The sequence below is a fragment of the Scyliorhinus canicula genome, chromosome 7 (genome assembly GCF_902713615.1).
Source record: "Scyliorhinus canicula chromosome 7, sScyCan1.1, whole genome shotgun sequence".
In the NCBI taxonomy this organism is placed as follows: domain Eukaryota; kingdom Metazoa; phylum Chordata; class Chondrichthyes; order Carcharhiniformes; family Scyliorhinidae; genus Scyliorhinus; species Scyliorhinus canicula.
This window is the reverse complement of record NC_052152.1, coordinates 197360768-197373180: the sequence shown is the minus strand read 5'-3', so window position 1 is coordinate 197373180 and position 12413 is coordinate 197360768. Positions and strand designations below refer to the sequence as shown.

Here is a 12413-nt window from a genome sequence, read left to right as displayed (position 1 = left end):
TAGCTCGCACTCTTTGCCAAAACTGCATTGTGTCATTATGGTGCAGGCCCTTGTTTGGCCCTTCAGGTCCATGGCTACTCTTCAGATCATCCTAGAGTGATTGTAAGAGAGTAAGAATCACAGTATTGCTGTATTGGGCGATGTTTTGATCGTTGGTAGTTGAGGTCCAAAGAAGGCAGGAGAGTTTGCTGACACTTGTTAATAATTGCTTCCGTAGGGTGGCACAGTGGTTAGCACTGCTGTCCCACAGCGCAAAGGACCCGGGTTCGATCATGGGCCCTGGGTCACTGTCCGTGTGGAGTTTGCACATTCTCCCTGTGCCTACGTGAGTCACTCCCACAACCCAAAAAAGATGTGCAGGGTAGGTGGATTGGCCATGCTAAATTGCCCCTTAACTGGATGAAAAACAATTGGGTACTCTAAATTTAAAAAAAATAATAATTGCTTCCTTATTCCGTCTGTTCGTGAATCTATTCTATAAAGGATATTGAATGAGTTTTAGAACTCTTGAAATAGTCCTGCAGATATATCCAGCATCCTTTTATGTGAACATTTGGAAAATGGTGGTCATTGTAATGTTAGAGTTTGTGAAAATTAATGCTAATAATGTAACATTAGTAGCTGATGTCTGCGGAGCTGGATTTGCATAAATGTAACAGAATTTGAAGGAAGCTGTTTGGAAAGAATGGCTAATCTGTGCTGATCAACAATGGGGCCTTGTACATGTCCAACGTAAAAAGAAAGGTTCATGGTGAAATGATGCCTGAATGACTAATTAGGCAGGTTCACGTGGAAATCCAGCATCTATTATTGTATTAAGTACAAGAGGTACAGTTGCCAGGAGAGTGGAATTAAATACTATATGCTAAAAATAACATCAGTAGTTGGGAAAACGGATAATGGAAACTGGTACTGTTGTGAAAGTTTTTCAGTTATGAAGTCAGAAAACAATTGAAACACTGCATTTTCTCAGTAGATTATTTGGGGGAAGTTAGGTGTGAGGAAACAGCAAATCCCAATCAGCTAAATCGATAATTTACATTACTTCTCATGGCGGATAGTATTAAAATCTTGATAGTCCAGGATAGGTTTGCAGCTAAAATTATTTCAGTATACAGTTATTACTGAAAAAGTATTTAAAGCTGCTGAAGTAGCTTGTTTCATTTGCCCTACTGTGCTGAAGCAAATAGATACCTTGTATATGGGCCACTCGCTCCATAGTTAGGGGGTCTGATCGAGTTGCTGTGGTTTGGATGGAAGCTGATGTGCTCCTATCATTTAAGGAGGGAAGAAATCAGATTCCACAACTTACAGGTCTGAGAGTTTGATATCGATTGTGAGCAAGCCGTTGGGAGACTTTTGCACAGCATGTGATTTACAAGCACTTGGAAAGTTTGGCAGTTGTTGGGGATTCCCTACATTGTTTCAGGAAACATCAACCCTGTTTTTACTAACCTGACTGAAGATCTGACCAGTGTGATGAATATTGCATGTGGATGAGTAATCACACAGGCATTTATGAGGTAAAATGATATTCATATGGAATTATTGGACGTAAATGTCATGTTGGATAGGCAATTGATTGGGATCTAACAGGCAGGGCATTGAAGCTTGGCGGTGTTGGAGTTCCCCAAAGCTCCATGCTATTCATTGTATTCATGACCTGGATGGAATAGAAATGGTACAATCTTCAGATTTCCATCAAATCGATGATATTTAAGGATAACCACATATAGACCAGATGTAGTGTTGTACATTTTGAGGATGGGGGAAACTGGGCACATTAACACCAAGCATGACAACCTGTTGAAGTTAACAGGTCCGGAAAGGAACGTGGAAGTAATTGTTGATCATTCATTACAGGTTCCCTCCGCAACGCGAGGTGGCGATGGGGAAAGGGGAAAAAATGTGATTGCGATGCATGAACCATCAAGTGCAAGATTAGTACATCAGACTACTATACTGAGGTTACATAGACTTTAGCATTGCATTTGGAGTAGTGCATCCAATTTGTTTTTTTCTTTCATTTTACAAGTGATTGTATGGTTAGTGGCTGACTTGGTAATCTCCATGGCTACACGGGGCTTGATGAACTGTTCTCATAATCTTCCCATATTTAGAGGCCACTCCTTTTCTTGCTATGTCCTCTGCTCCATATTCCCCATCCTCACCTTGACTTTAAATAGAATGAACTCATGAAATCTTTTTACCCAAAATTAAGTCTATATCTTAGCCTCTGCTGCCTCTGCCATTGACAATCTTCCAAAATTAAGCTTTCCCTCTGTCAGCCGAAGCCGATTTATGCAATTCTCTGCTTTGTCTCCTCCGTTTCCATCTCGACATATGAAACCCATCTTCTCCTTGATCCTCTACTGATCTTCCAACCTCACTTCCTTGACCTCATGATTGCTCAAATTGTCATTTTGTCCGTTTCCAGGATGCAGGATTCCATGCAAGATTTTATCATGCTCCCTGAACAATCCCACCCTTAATTCCTTGTGTTTGACTATTGTCTATCAATCTTCTATTTCTGTGCAGCAAGGTGGCACAGTGGTTAACACAGCTGCCTCACAGCACCGAGGTCCCAGATTCGATCCCGGCTCTGGGTCATTGTCCGTGTGGAGTTTGCACATTCTCCCCGTGTTTGCGTGGATTTCATCCTCACAACCCAAAGATGTGCAGGGTAGGTAGATTTTGTCACGCTAAATTGCCCCTTAATTTTGAAAAAGTCTTCTATTTCTTTGTTCACACCATCACCTCATTAGTCCTTACTTTGAATTTTCATTTCTCTCCAAGACTGCATGAATTAGTCAGAAAGAAGATCACATAATCATGATTATCTGCTTTAATTCTTCCTCAAAATGCTGCCGTGGAATATTTCACATCCACCTGAGGGGGCAGATGGGGCCTATGTTATTGCCTCATCTAACAGACTGTGAAGCTCTCTGACTGTACAACACTCCCTTGGTCTTGCACAAGAAGTGTCAACCTTAATTTTGTGCAGAAGCCCTATAGTGGGACTTGAACCAAGAACCTTGTAATGTAGGGATGAAAGTGCTGTCAGCTGAGCCACGGCTGATAATGGTCCACCTTTCAATACAGGCATTGCTTTGAATGGCTTCTCTTCACCTACCGAGAAAGTCACCTCGGGTATATACTGGGATTTATCTCGGCTTCTTAGACACTATATACTCCTAGGTTGGAACTGAAGTGTTTCCTGGAAAGAATATTTGAGGTGCACATTTTGATTAGTAATCTTTTTAATAGTTCATGGAATGTGAATGTGTCCCTGACGAGGCCAATATTTTTTTGTCTATACCCAATTGCACTTAAGACAATAATTGTGAGTCATTTTCTTGGAAGGGCTTAGTGAGTTGCTGCAGTGTGTCTTGTACATGGTACATACTGCAGCCATTATGCGTTGGTGGTAACGTTTTGGGTGGCTGATGGAGTGTGGATCAAATAGGTTATTTTATCCTGGATGTATATCTTTTGTCCTATATAACTTTGAAGAAGTAGCACAGATATCCATCACTGTCATCATGATCAATTATTTTGAACAGCTCAGTTGTTGATCTTACTCTACTGTGTCTTTCTGTGACATGTAGTATACACCCTTAATCTATTTTTGTGCCATTATAGAGGGTTTGATGGATGGTATTTACTCTCTTTCCTGTAATTTCCACTTCAACTTATTTACTGTAATTGGAGACTATAAATAAACAGCCCCCTTAACATGCTATTGGTGCCTTTGGGAAAATATAAGGTGTGGTACTGAAGCCCATCGGCTTACATTAACACTGCAATGAGGTTACTATGAAAATCCCCTCATCGCCACACTGCGGCGCCTGTTCGGGTACACAGAGGGAGAATTCAGAACATCCAATTCACCTAACAAGCACGTCTTTCGGGATTTGTTGGAGGAAACTGGAGCACCCGGAGGGAACCCACACAAACACTGGGAGAATATGTAGACTCTGCACAGGCAGTGACCCAAGCCGGGATCGAACCCGGGTCCCTGCTACTGTGTGCCCATAGGTTAGTAAATGAGTCTGCTCTGAAACAAACTAAAAGGAAGGGTGGACAAGCTTTCCATACATTGATCCCATTTATGATAGCATAAGGTCAGATGCATATATGATGGATGCAGAAGTTGAATGGTCTGCAAATGCCTTCTGTTGAGGTTGATTTGGAACAGGCATCAAAGGGATGTGATCACTTGCCCCACTATTTTTTTTTAAAAAAACAATTCCAGGAAGAAATTGATTGTAATGCTTCTTTTGTGTTATCTACACTGCTTCGTAAATTGAGTTTTAATTACACTCGACACAGTGGAGTTGAGGCTACTCTGCATTTGAGTTTGGGAGGGACTAGTTCAGAAACAGCTAACTAAAAGCGAAGGAATAGAAGGTTATGTTGATGGGGTTGGATGTCGTAGGGTGCAAGGGTGCTCATGTGAAGCATAAACACTGGCATTGACCAGGTTTGCCAAATGGCATGTTTCTGTGCTTTAAATCAGAAGCAAGTTACTTAAAGTTAATGTATTTATTTCACCATTTCTTTTTCTCTTCAGCACTGATTGGGTGGAGATTATTGAACCTCGAACACGTGAACGCATGTACGTTAACTTGGTGACCGGCGAGTGTGGTTGGGATCCACCGCAACGTATGCGCATCAGGCAGTCGAGCGAGAACCAGTGGTGGGAGCTATTTGACCAGAACAACAACCGGTTCTATTACTACAATGCTCTTTCCAAGCAAACGGTCTGGCACCGGCCACAGAACTGTGATGTTGTTCCCCTGGCACGGCTTCAAGCAATGAAGCGCAATTCTCAATCAGAAAGCCGGGGACAGCAGCCTGGAGACAGCGCTCACACCCGAAGTCATTCCGTTGGTGAGGGCCGTGCTTTTTCGGCCCAGTTGCTGGGAATCCAGGATACAGAGAAAGGGAATGAGGCTGTCGGGATTGCCCAAGATCTGCAGAATTCAATGAGTAGGAAGGAATGTGGAAGGTAAGGTCTGATTTCCCCTCTCGAATCCAGGTCCTTGGCGCCGTGAGGCAACAGTGCTAACAGTTGTGCCACTGTGCCGCCCGGAAGATCAGTTTTAAAGAGATTGTGCCCCTTTATCTTGGCTGCAGCATTTACTCTACCATTGGAGATCGCCCAGGATGCGTGGAATCAGGTGGAGAAATGTGGCAGTTTCAGTCTTTAATCAGGCTGCCTGTGAGTTGGCATTCTAGTGGAACACAAGACAATAAACACAGGCAGAAAATTAAATCCTGAACACCACTTCTGAACACTTGGTTTGGGTTTTTGGGGCAGGTTATTGAGACCAAACCCTGGGTCTGTTCAGTCAATATTTGGATGTTGTGATGCGAATGCCGCCTGTTGGATATTTCTGGGCTGGGAATGACCATCCTGATGTTGAAAGTGCTGTTTTTTGAACATTCTCTGAAACACGGCAGACTGTTAAATTGTCCATTTACTTTTAAATCACATTTAATTTTTTTGAACAGAAGAAATCAATGCAGTAAATACATGTCAAGATAAATGTCATTAATGGACTTAGTTAACGGATGCGTAATTTTATTAAATGTAGTTCAAAGCTGAATTGAAATTTGAGCTTAATGCTCTGCTCCTGATTTAATCCGATACTGGTGTTTTGAAATATACAGGTGAAACTCTGCTGTTTATATTCTGCCGTTAATGACCCAGAAACAAACTCAAATTGCACATTTAAAGGCTTCACATTAAATTTAATTGTGTTTAGGAGAAATGTTTTGGAATTTGACTGGATATTCCTCCCTCTTCCACTGATGCACAATTACAGAGGTGTATCCCAGCGACAAGATGCACTGCAGCAACTCAACAACGCTCCATCATTACCACGTTTCAAACCTCTGACCTCCACCACCTGGAAGAACAAGGGCAGCAGTCACAGAGGAACACCATTACCTGCTACTTCCCCATCAACCGACACATCATCCTGACTTGGAACTGTATCACTGTTCCTTCTCTCTCCTTGGGTCAATAACCCCCTTCCTAACAGCACCATGGATGCATCTATACTGTGGAATTACCATGGTTCAAGAAGGCAGTTCACCGCACCCTGCTTGAGGGCAATTAGGGCTAGGCAATAAATGCTGGCCCAACCAATGATACCCACATCTTGTGAAAGAATTAAAAAAATATTATCTCTGCTGGACATCATTCAGCAAAACATCAAGCAACAGCATTGTCCAAGAGTTATTTTGTCCCCAGCTTTACTTTTTAAACTCTCCTATCTCTGCTCCATTTCCCTCTACATTGAGCATTTGTCCATATCGAGTTGGTGACCAAGATTAAACCACTCTTATCCAGACCTCTGTTAATATTGCTACCAGGCCCCAAATCATTTTCACAAGGTTCAGCCTGTGAACCCTGTCACTATCCTCTTTCACTGCTTGGACCAATGTCACTAAACATTTTAAAAATACTTTTCATGGGATTTGAGCATCTCTGGCAAGGCCAGTATTTGTTGCCCATCATTAATTGCTCTTGAGAAGTTGATGGTGAACTGTCTCCTTGATCTGCTGTAGCTCCACAGTGCAGATACACTGGGTCAAGACCTCCTTCCCTAACCACACAACGACAGTGACTAAACAGCGATACAGTTCCAAGTCAGTGGTTTAGAGGGGAGCTTGCAGAGGTGGTGGATTTTTAAGATGCTGTTAAATGAGCCTAGGTGAATTGCTGCAGTGCATAGAATCATAGAATTTACAGTACAGAAGGAGGCCATTCAGCCCATCGAGTCTGCACCGGCTCTTGAAAAGAGCACCCTACCCAAGGTCAACAACTCCACCCTATCCCCATAACCCAGTAACCCCACCCAACACTAAGGGCAATTTTGGACACTAAGGGCAATTTATCATGGCCAATCGACCTAACCTGCACATCTTTGGACTGTGGGAGGAAACCGGAGCACCCGGAGGAAACCCACGCACACACGGGGAGAACGTGCAGACTCCGCACAGACAGTGACCCAAGCTGGAATCGAACCTGGGACCCTGGAGCTGTGAAGCGATTGTGCTATCCACAATGCTGCCGTGCTGCCCCTGTGTGTACTGGTGGTGGGTGGAATAAATGTTCAAACTGGTGGATGGCTTGAGGATCAAATGCGCTCTTTTGTCCTGGGCGATGTCAAGTTCTTGTTAAGTGTTGCCGGAGCTGCACTCACCCAGACAAATAGGAGTGAGTTGTCACAGAATTCCCAATCTCTGACCTCTTTCAGCCACAGTATTTGTGTGGTTGGCCCAGTTACGTTTTTCTTGCCAGTGTTCACCCCCAGGATGTTGATGGTGGGGGAGTTCGGTAATTCTGTTCAATGTTAAGGGAAAGTAGTTAGACTCCCCCTCTTGTTGGAAATGGTCTTTGTCTGACATTTTAAAAAAATTTGGAGTACCGAATAAATTTTTTCCAATTAAGGGGCAATTTAGCGTGGCCAATCTGCCTAGTCTGCACAATTTTTGGGTTGTGGGGTTAAACCCACGTTAACACGGGGTGATTGTGCAAACTCCACGCAGAATTGTCTGATATTTGTGTGGTGTGATCATTGCACTGATCAGCCTAAGCCTGTATATTGTCGAGGTCTTGCTGAGTCAGAATAGGAGGTGTCATGAATGGTACTGAAAAGTATCAGCACACATCCGCACTTTTGGCCTGATGGAAGGTTATTTTTGAAACTGCTGAAATTGGTTGACTCTTGGTCCCCAGCCAGAGGAACTTCTGCAGTAATCTCCTGGGGCTCAGGCGATTGATCTCCCACAATCACAGTCATCTTTGTTTGCGTTAGTTCAGACTCCAACCAGAGGAGAATTTTCACCCTGATTCCCGCTGAATTTAAATTTTACTTGGGATCTTTTCTTTTATTATTTAGAGTACCCAATTAATTTTTTCCAATTAAGGGGCAATTTAGCGTGGCCAATCCACCTAGCCTGTATATCTTCGGGTTGTGGGGGCGAAACCCACGCGAACACGAGGAGAATGTGCAAACTCCACACGGACAGTGTCCCAGAGCCGGGATCGAACCTGGGATCTCGGCGCCGTGAGACAGCAGGGCTAACCCACTGCGCCACCGTGCTGCCCTTTTACTCGGGATCTTTGTTGCCACACTCGGTCAGTTGCTGCCTGGATGTGGAGAGCAGTCATTCCCACCTCCCCTCACTCTAATTCTTTTGTCTATGTTTGGGCCAAGGCCGCATTGAAGCCTGGAGCTGAGTGGCCCCGGGTAACCCAAACCGAGCATCAGTGCGCTGGTTATTGTGGCCTACATGTTGGTAACACTGTTGACATCTTCCAGCATGCAATGAGGTGATTTTCCTCTCTTCCTCTCTGCTCACGCTTGCATCATTTCCTCCCGTCTTGCTCAACCTTTCCTAGTTCACGTTTGAGATATTTTTGGATATGGGTGATTCTGGCTCAACCACATTTACTGGCCCCTGGTTGTCCTGAGTGGGTGTGGTTGGGCCTTCCTCTTGAACCACTACCGCCTGTGCAGTGGCGTTGCTTCTACAACGGTGCCAGGTTGTGTGTTTGTGTTTTCTACATGTAGGTAGACAGTTTTCTCCACCTCCCCTTCTTTTTCTCCTCGTTCCTCACCAACACCCCACCCAAAATTCGCTAGCTGAAAAAATGAAAATCGCTTATCGTCACGAGTAGGCTTCAATGAAGTTACTGTGAAAAGCCCCTAGTCGCCACATTCCGGCACCTGTCCGGGGAGGCTGGTACGGGAATCGAACCGTGCTGCTGGCCTGCTTGGTCTGCTTTAAAAGCCAGCAATTTAGCCCAGTGAGCTAAACCAGCCCCATTCTACTAAATGTAGAAAATTGTATTCAGAATTGTGCTCTGCTGTTAAACATTTTCACCATTACAAATATTTTATTCGGAATTAAATTAGTTATGCTGTTGTATTGGGGCTGGTTTAGCTCAATTAGCCCAACAACTTAACAGCTGTGCCAGCATGGATAAATTTACCATGTGGCTTAATACTGAGCTACACGACTTACTGAGGTCACATGTTTGAACTCGTGTCTGTGTGGGATAATTAATCGTAACTGAAGTAGCTGTTGGAGCGTAACAATTTGCCTCAAAAGCTTTGGGATAGGGATGGGAATCATCAGTCTTGGTTTCTGTTTCTGATTCCTATCCAATGCCTGTGAAAATCTATTCCCTCTGGAAGCGCGAATGTCTGGATATCAGATGGGGGAGAAGATGTCGTTCACTTACAATGCCCCTCCATTTCCTGTTTGAACTCAAGAATGGCCATCGGAGGGCAGCACGGTGGCCTAGTGGTTAGCACAACCGCCTCACGGCGCTGAGGTCCCAGGTTCGATCCCGGCTCTGGGTCACTGTCCGTGTGGAGTTTGCACGTTCTCCCCGTGTCTGCGTGGGTTTCGCCCCCACAACCCAAAAATGTGCAAAGTAGGTGGATTGGCCACGCTAAATTGCCCCTTAATTGGAAAAAAATAATTGGCTAATCTAAATTTATAAAAAAAAAGAATGGCCATCGGGGATGGCAGCAGTATCTCTGGAGCCAGTAATAACAATTTATGCAGCACCTTTAATGTAACAAAATGTGCCACCAGGTACAGAAAAGAAGGAAACAATTGAGAAAAAGTACAGTTTTGTGAATGTTGTTTAAATATGGAAGCTTAATGATGGATGAACAACTTTGTGTGGCTTGGTGTCAATGTTTGTGAAGAATCCTGTGAAGCACCGTGGGACATTTTACTATGTAAATAGAGCGTATCATTTACAGTGCAGAAGGAGGACATTCAACCCATCGAGTCTGCACCGGCCCTTGGAATGAGCACCCTACTTAGGTCCACCTCCACCCTATCCCCGTAATCCAGAAACCCCACCCAAACTTTTTTGGACACTAAGGACAATTTATCACGGCCAATCCACCTAACCTACACATTTCTGGACTGTGGGAGGAAACCAGAGCATCCGGAGGAAACCCACGCAGGCACGTGGAGAAAGTGCAAACTTCACACATGCACTCACCCGAGACTGGGATTGAACCCAGGTCCCTGGAGCGGTGAGGCAGCAGTGCTAACCAACGTGCCACCTCAAAAATGCAATTGGTTGCTGGCAAGGTTTAGAAAGTGAAATTTAGCAACGTTGCACAGATAAAAGTATTACGTTTCAAATGTGGCGAAAAGCAAGTGGGCAGCACGGTGGCACAAGTGATTAGCACTGTGGCTTCACAGTGCCAGGGTCCCAGGTTCGATTCCCTGCTGGGTCACCGTCTGTGTGGAGTCTGCACGTTCTCCCCGTGTCTGCGTGGGTTTCCTCCGGGTGCTCCGGTTTCCTCCCACAGTCCAAAGACAGGTTAGCTGGATTGGCCATGATAAATTGCCCTTAGTGACCAAAAAGGTTGGGAGGGGTTATCGGGTTACGGGGATAGGGTGGAAGTGAGGGCTTAAGTGGGTCGGTGCAGACTCGATGGGCCGAATGGCCTCCTTCTGCACTGTATGTTCTATGATAGAGGACTTGGATGGAATTTGGTACACCTTTACTTCACCAAAGGGAATATCTTTGTTTTTTTAATAAACTGTTTATTATCCATTTACGTTTGGTGTTTCTCCAAGTATAGGTTTTTTAAAAATTTAGAGTACCCAATTATATATTTTTTTCCAATTAAGGGGCAATTTAGCATGGCCAATCCACCTAACCTGGAAATCTTTGGGTTATGGGGGGTGAAACCCACGCAGACAAGGGGAGAATGTGCAAACTCCACACGGACAGAGACCCAGGGCCGGGATTTGAACCCAAGTCCTCAGCGCCGCAGTCCCAGTGCTTTCCACTGTGCCCTTTCTCCAAGTATAGTTACACTGCTCTTGTAGCCCAAGACATTTACCCCGACCCTGCAGTTTGCATCATGAGCATCCTGCAGTCTCTGCTTCAGTGATGGTCAGATTTCATCAACTAAACTCATGCAATGCTGATCTAACTTAAAAATGAGGAGTTTCCTCTTCCTCCACGTTCCCAGAGGTGAGAGAAATGCAAAACATAAATTGCTCCTCTTTGGAAGCTGGGAGCAGTTGATCTCTGATAATGAAGTCATGTTGATCTAACAAGCTGCTGTCAGATCAGTGAGCTTATTGACAGCCACAATCCAGTTCTACTTGGACAAGGTGCTTTGTGTAGGTCATAAGAATTCCAGGATATTTCAAATGATGTGACACCGGGAACTGACCTCTTCCCTGCACACTTGAGGATTGGAAGAAATTGCACTGATTATGACGAGCGGAAAGAGAGTTTGCCAGAAACCACTTCATAACTGTTTGTGTGACAAATAAGGTTTCTTTAAATATAAATAATCTTTGTTATGGTTTACAGTGGCGAGCACATGAGAGAACAAAGACCAAAATTGTTCTGCTCCAGAATACAGCACCGTATGATTTGAAAACCAGAGTGGCAGTTTGAGTGAGATAATTGTTTTAAGCTTCAAATATTTCATGAGCGCATTATCTGTGCCGTCTCTTCCTCCTCTGCTCCTTGCACTGCCCCGAGAAAATTGATACCAAGTTGGCTACTCTGCCCGTGTAACTTGATATTTTCTTGTGTACCATTATTGATGAGAGAGCTGCTCCTGAACCCCTGAAGATGAAGTCGAGTTCTTTTAAGTATTTGCATTAGGCAATTGATGGGGATGCAGAACGTTGGGGGATGGATTTTGGGGAGCCCACTGGAATGGGTAAGATAGTGGATGGGCTTGGAGAATCCTGTGATGGGCCATGCATTAGAACCCTGGAGGGAAGATAGTTCAAGACTCTGTAAGCGGTAGGGGCAGAACAATAGCCACAGTGGTTAGCACAGTTGCTTCACAGCTCCAGGGACCTGGGTTTGATTCCCGTCTTGGGTCGCTGTCTGTGCGGAGTCTGCACGTTCTCCCCGTGTCTGCGTGGGTTTCCTCCGGGTGCTCCAGTTTCCTCCCACAAGTCCCGAAAGACGTGCTGTTAGATGAACTGGACATCCTGAATTCTCCCTCTGTGTACCCGAACAGGTACCGGAATGTGGCGACTTGGGGATTTTCACAGTAACTTCATTGCAGTGTTAATGTAAGCCTACTTGTGACACTAATAAAGATTATTATTATAAGCATGTGGAATACGTGCCTCTTATTGCTGGGAACCTCATTAAATTTTCAAAATCGCTTGCATGCAATCTAAATGTAATACACCAGGATTTGAAGCGGCCGTATCAATGAGTTTCCTGTGCCTTCAATAACCTGCCTGTCGCACAATTCTTTATATGGTTTCCCTGATCCACTGTGAGAGCTGTTTTGACTTGCCGGTGACTGAGTCATAGGGAGCTGCTTTGCCTCTCTGGTCAAACTTAATAACCTGACACTGGACAGAGTCCCAGG

General features: G+C 44.5%; 1 protein-coding gene across 7 annotated transcripts in view; it reads left to right on the top strand.

Annotated features, from left to right (window-relative positions):
- LOC119969682 (rho GTPase-activating protein 39-like) overlaps positions 1–12413 on the top strand; it is a 246893-nt gene that overhangs the window by 137793 nt on the left and 96687 nt on the right. For 6 of the 7 annotated variants that reach the window (XM_038803653.1, XM_038803652.1, XM_038803658.1 and 3 more), the window contains one exon: positions 4574–5011. In XM_038803653.1, the coding sequence (XP_038659581.1) occupies positions 4617–5011 (395 nt within the window). In that variant the 5' untranslated portion in view covers positions 4574–4616. Of the gene's footprint in view, positions 1–1902; positions 1968–4573; positions 5012–12413 lie in introns of those variants that run through there. The other variant, XM_038803651.1, reaches the window with a different exon arrangement.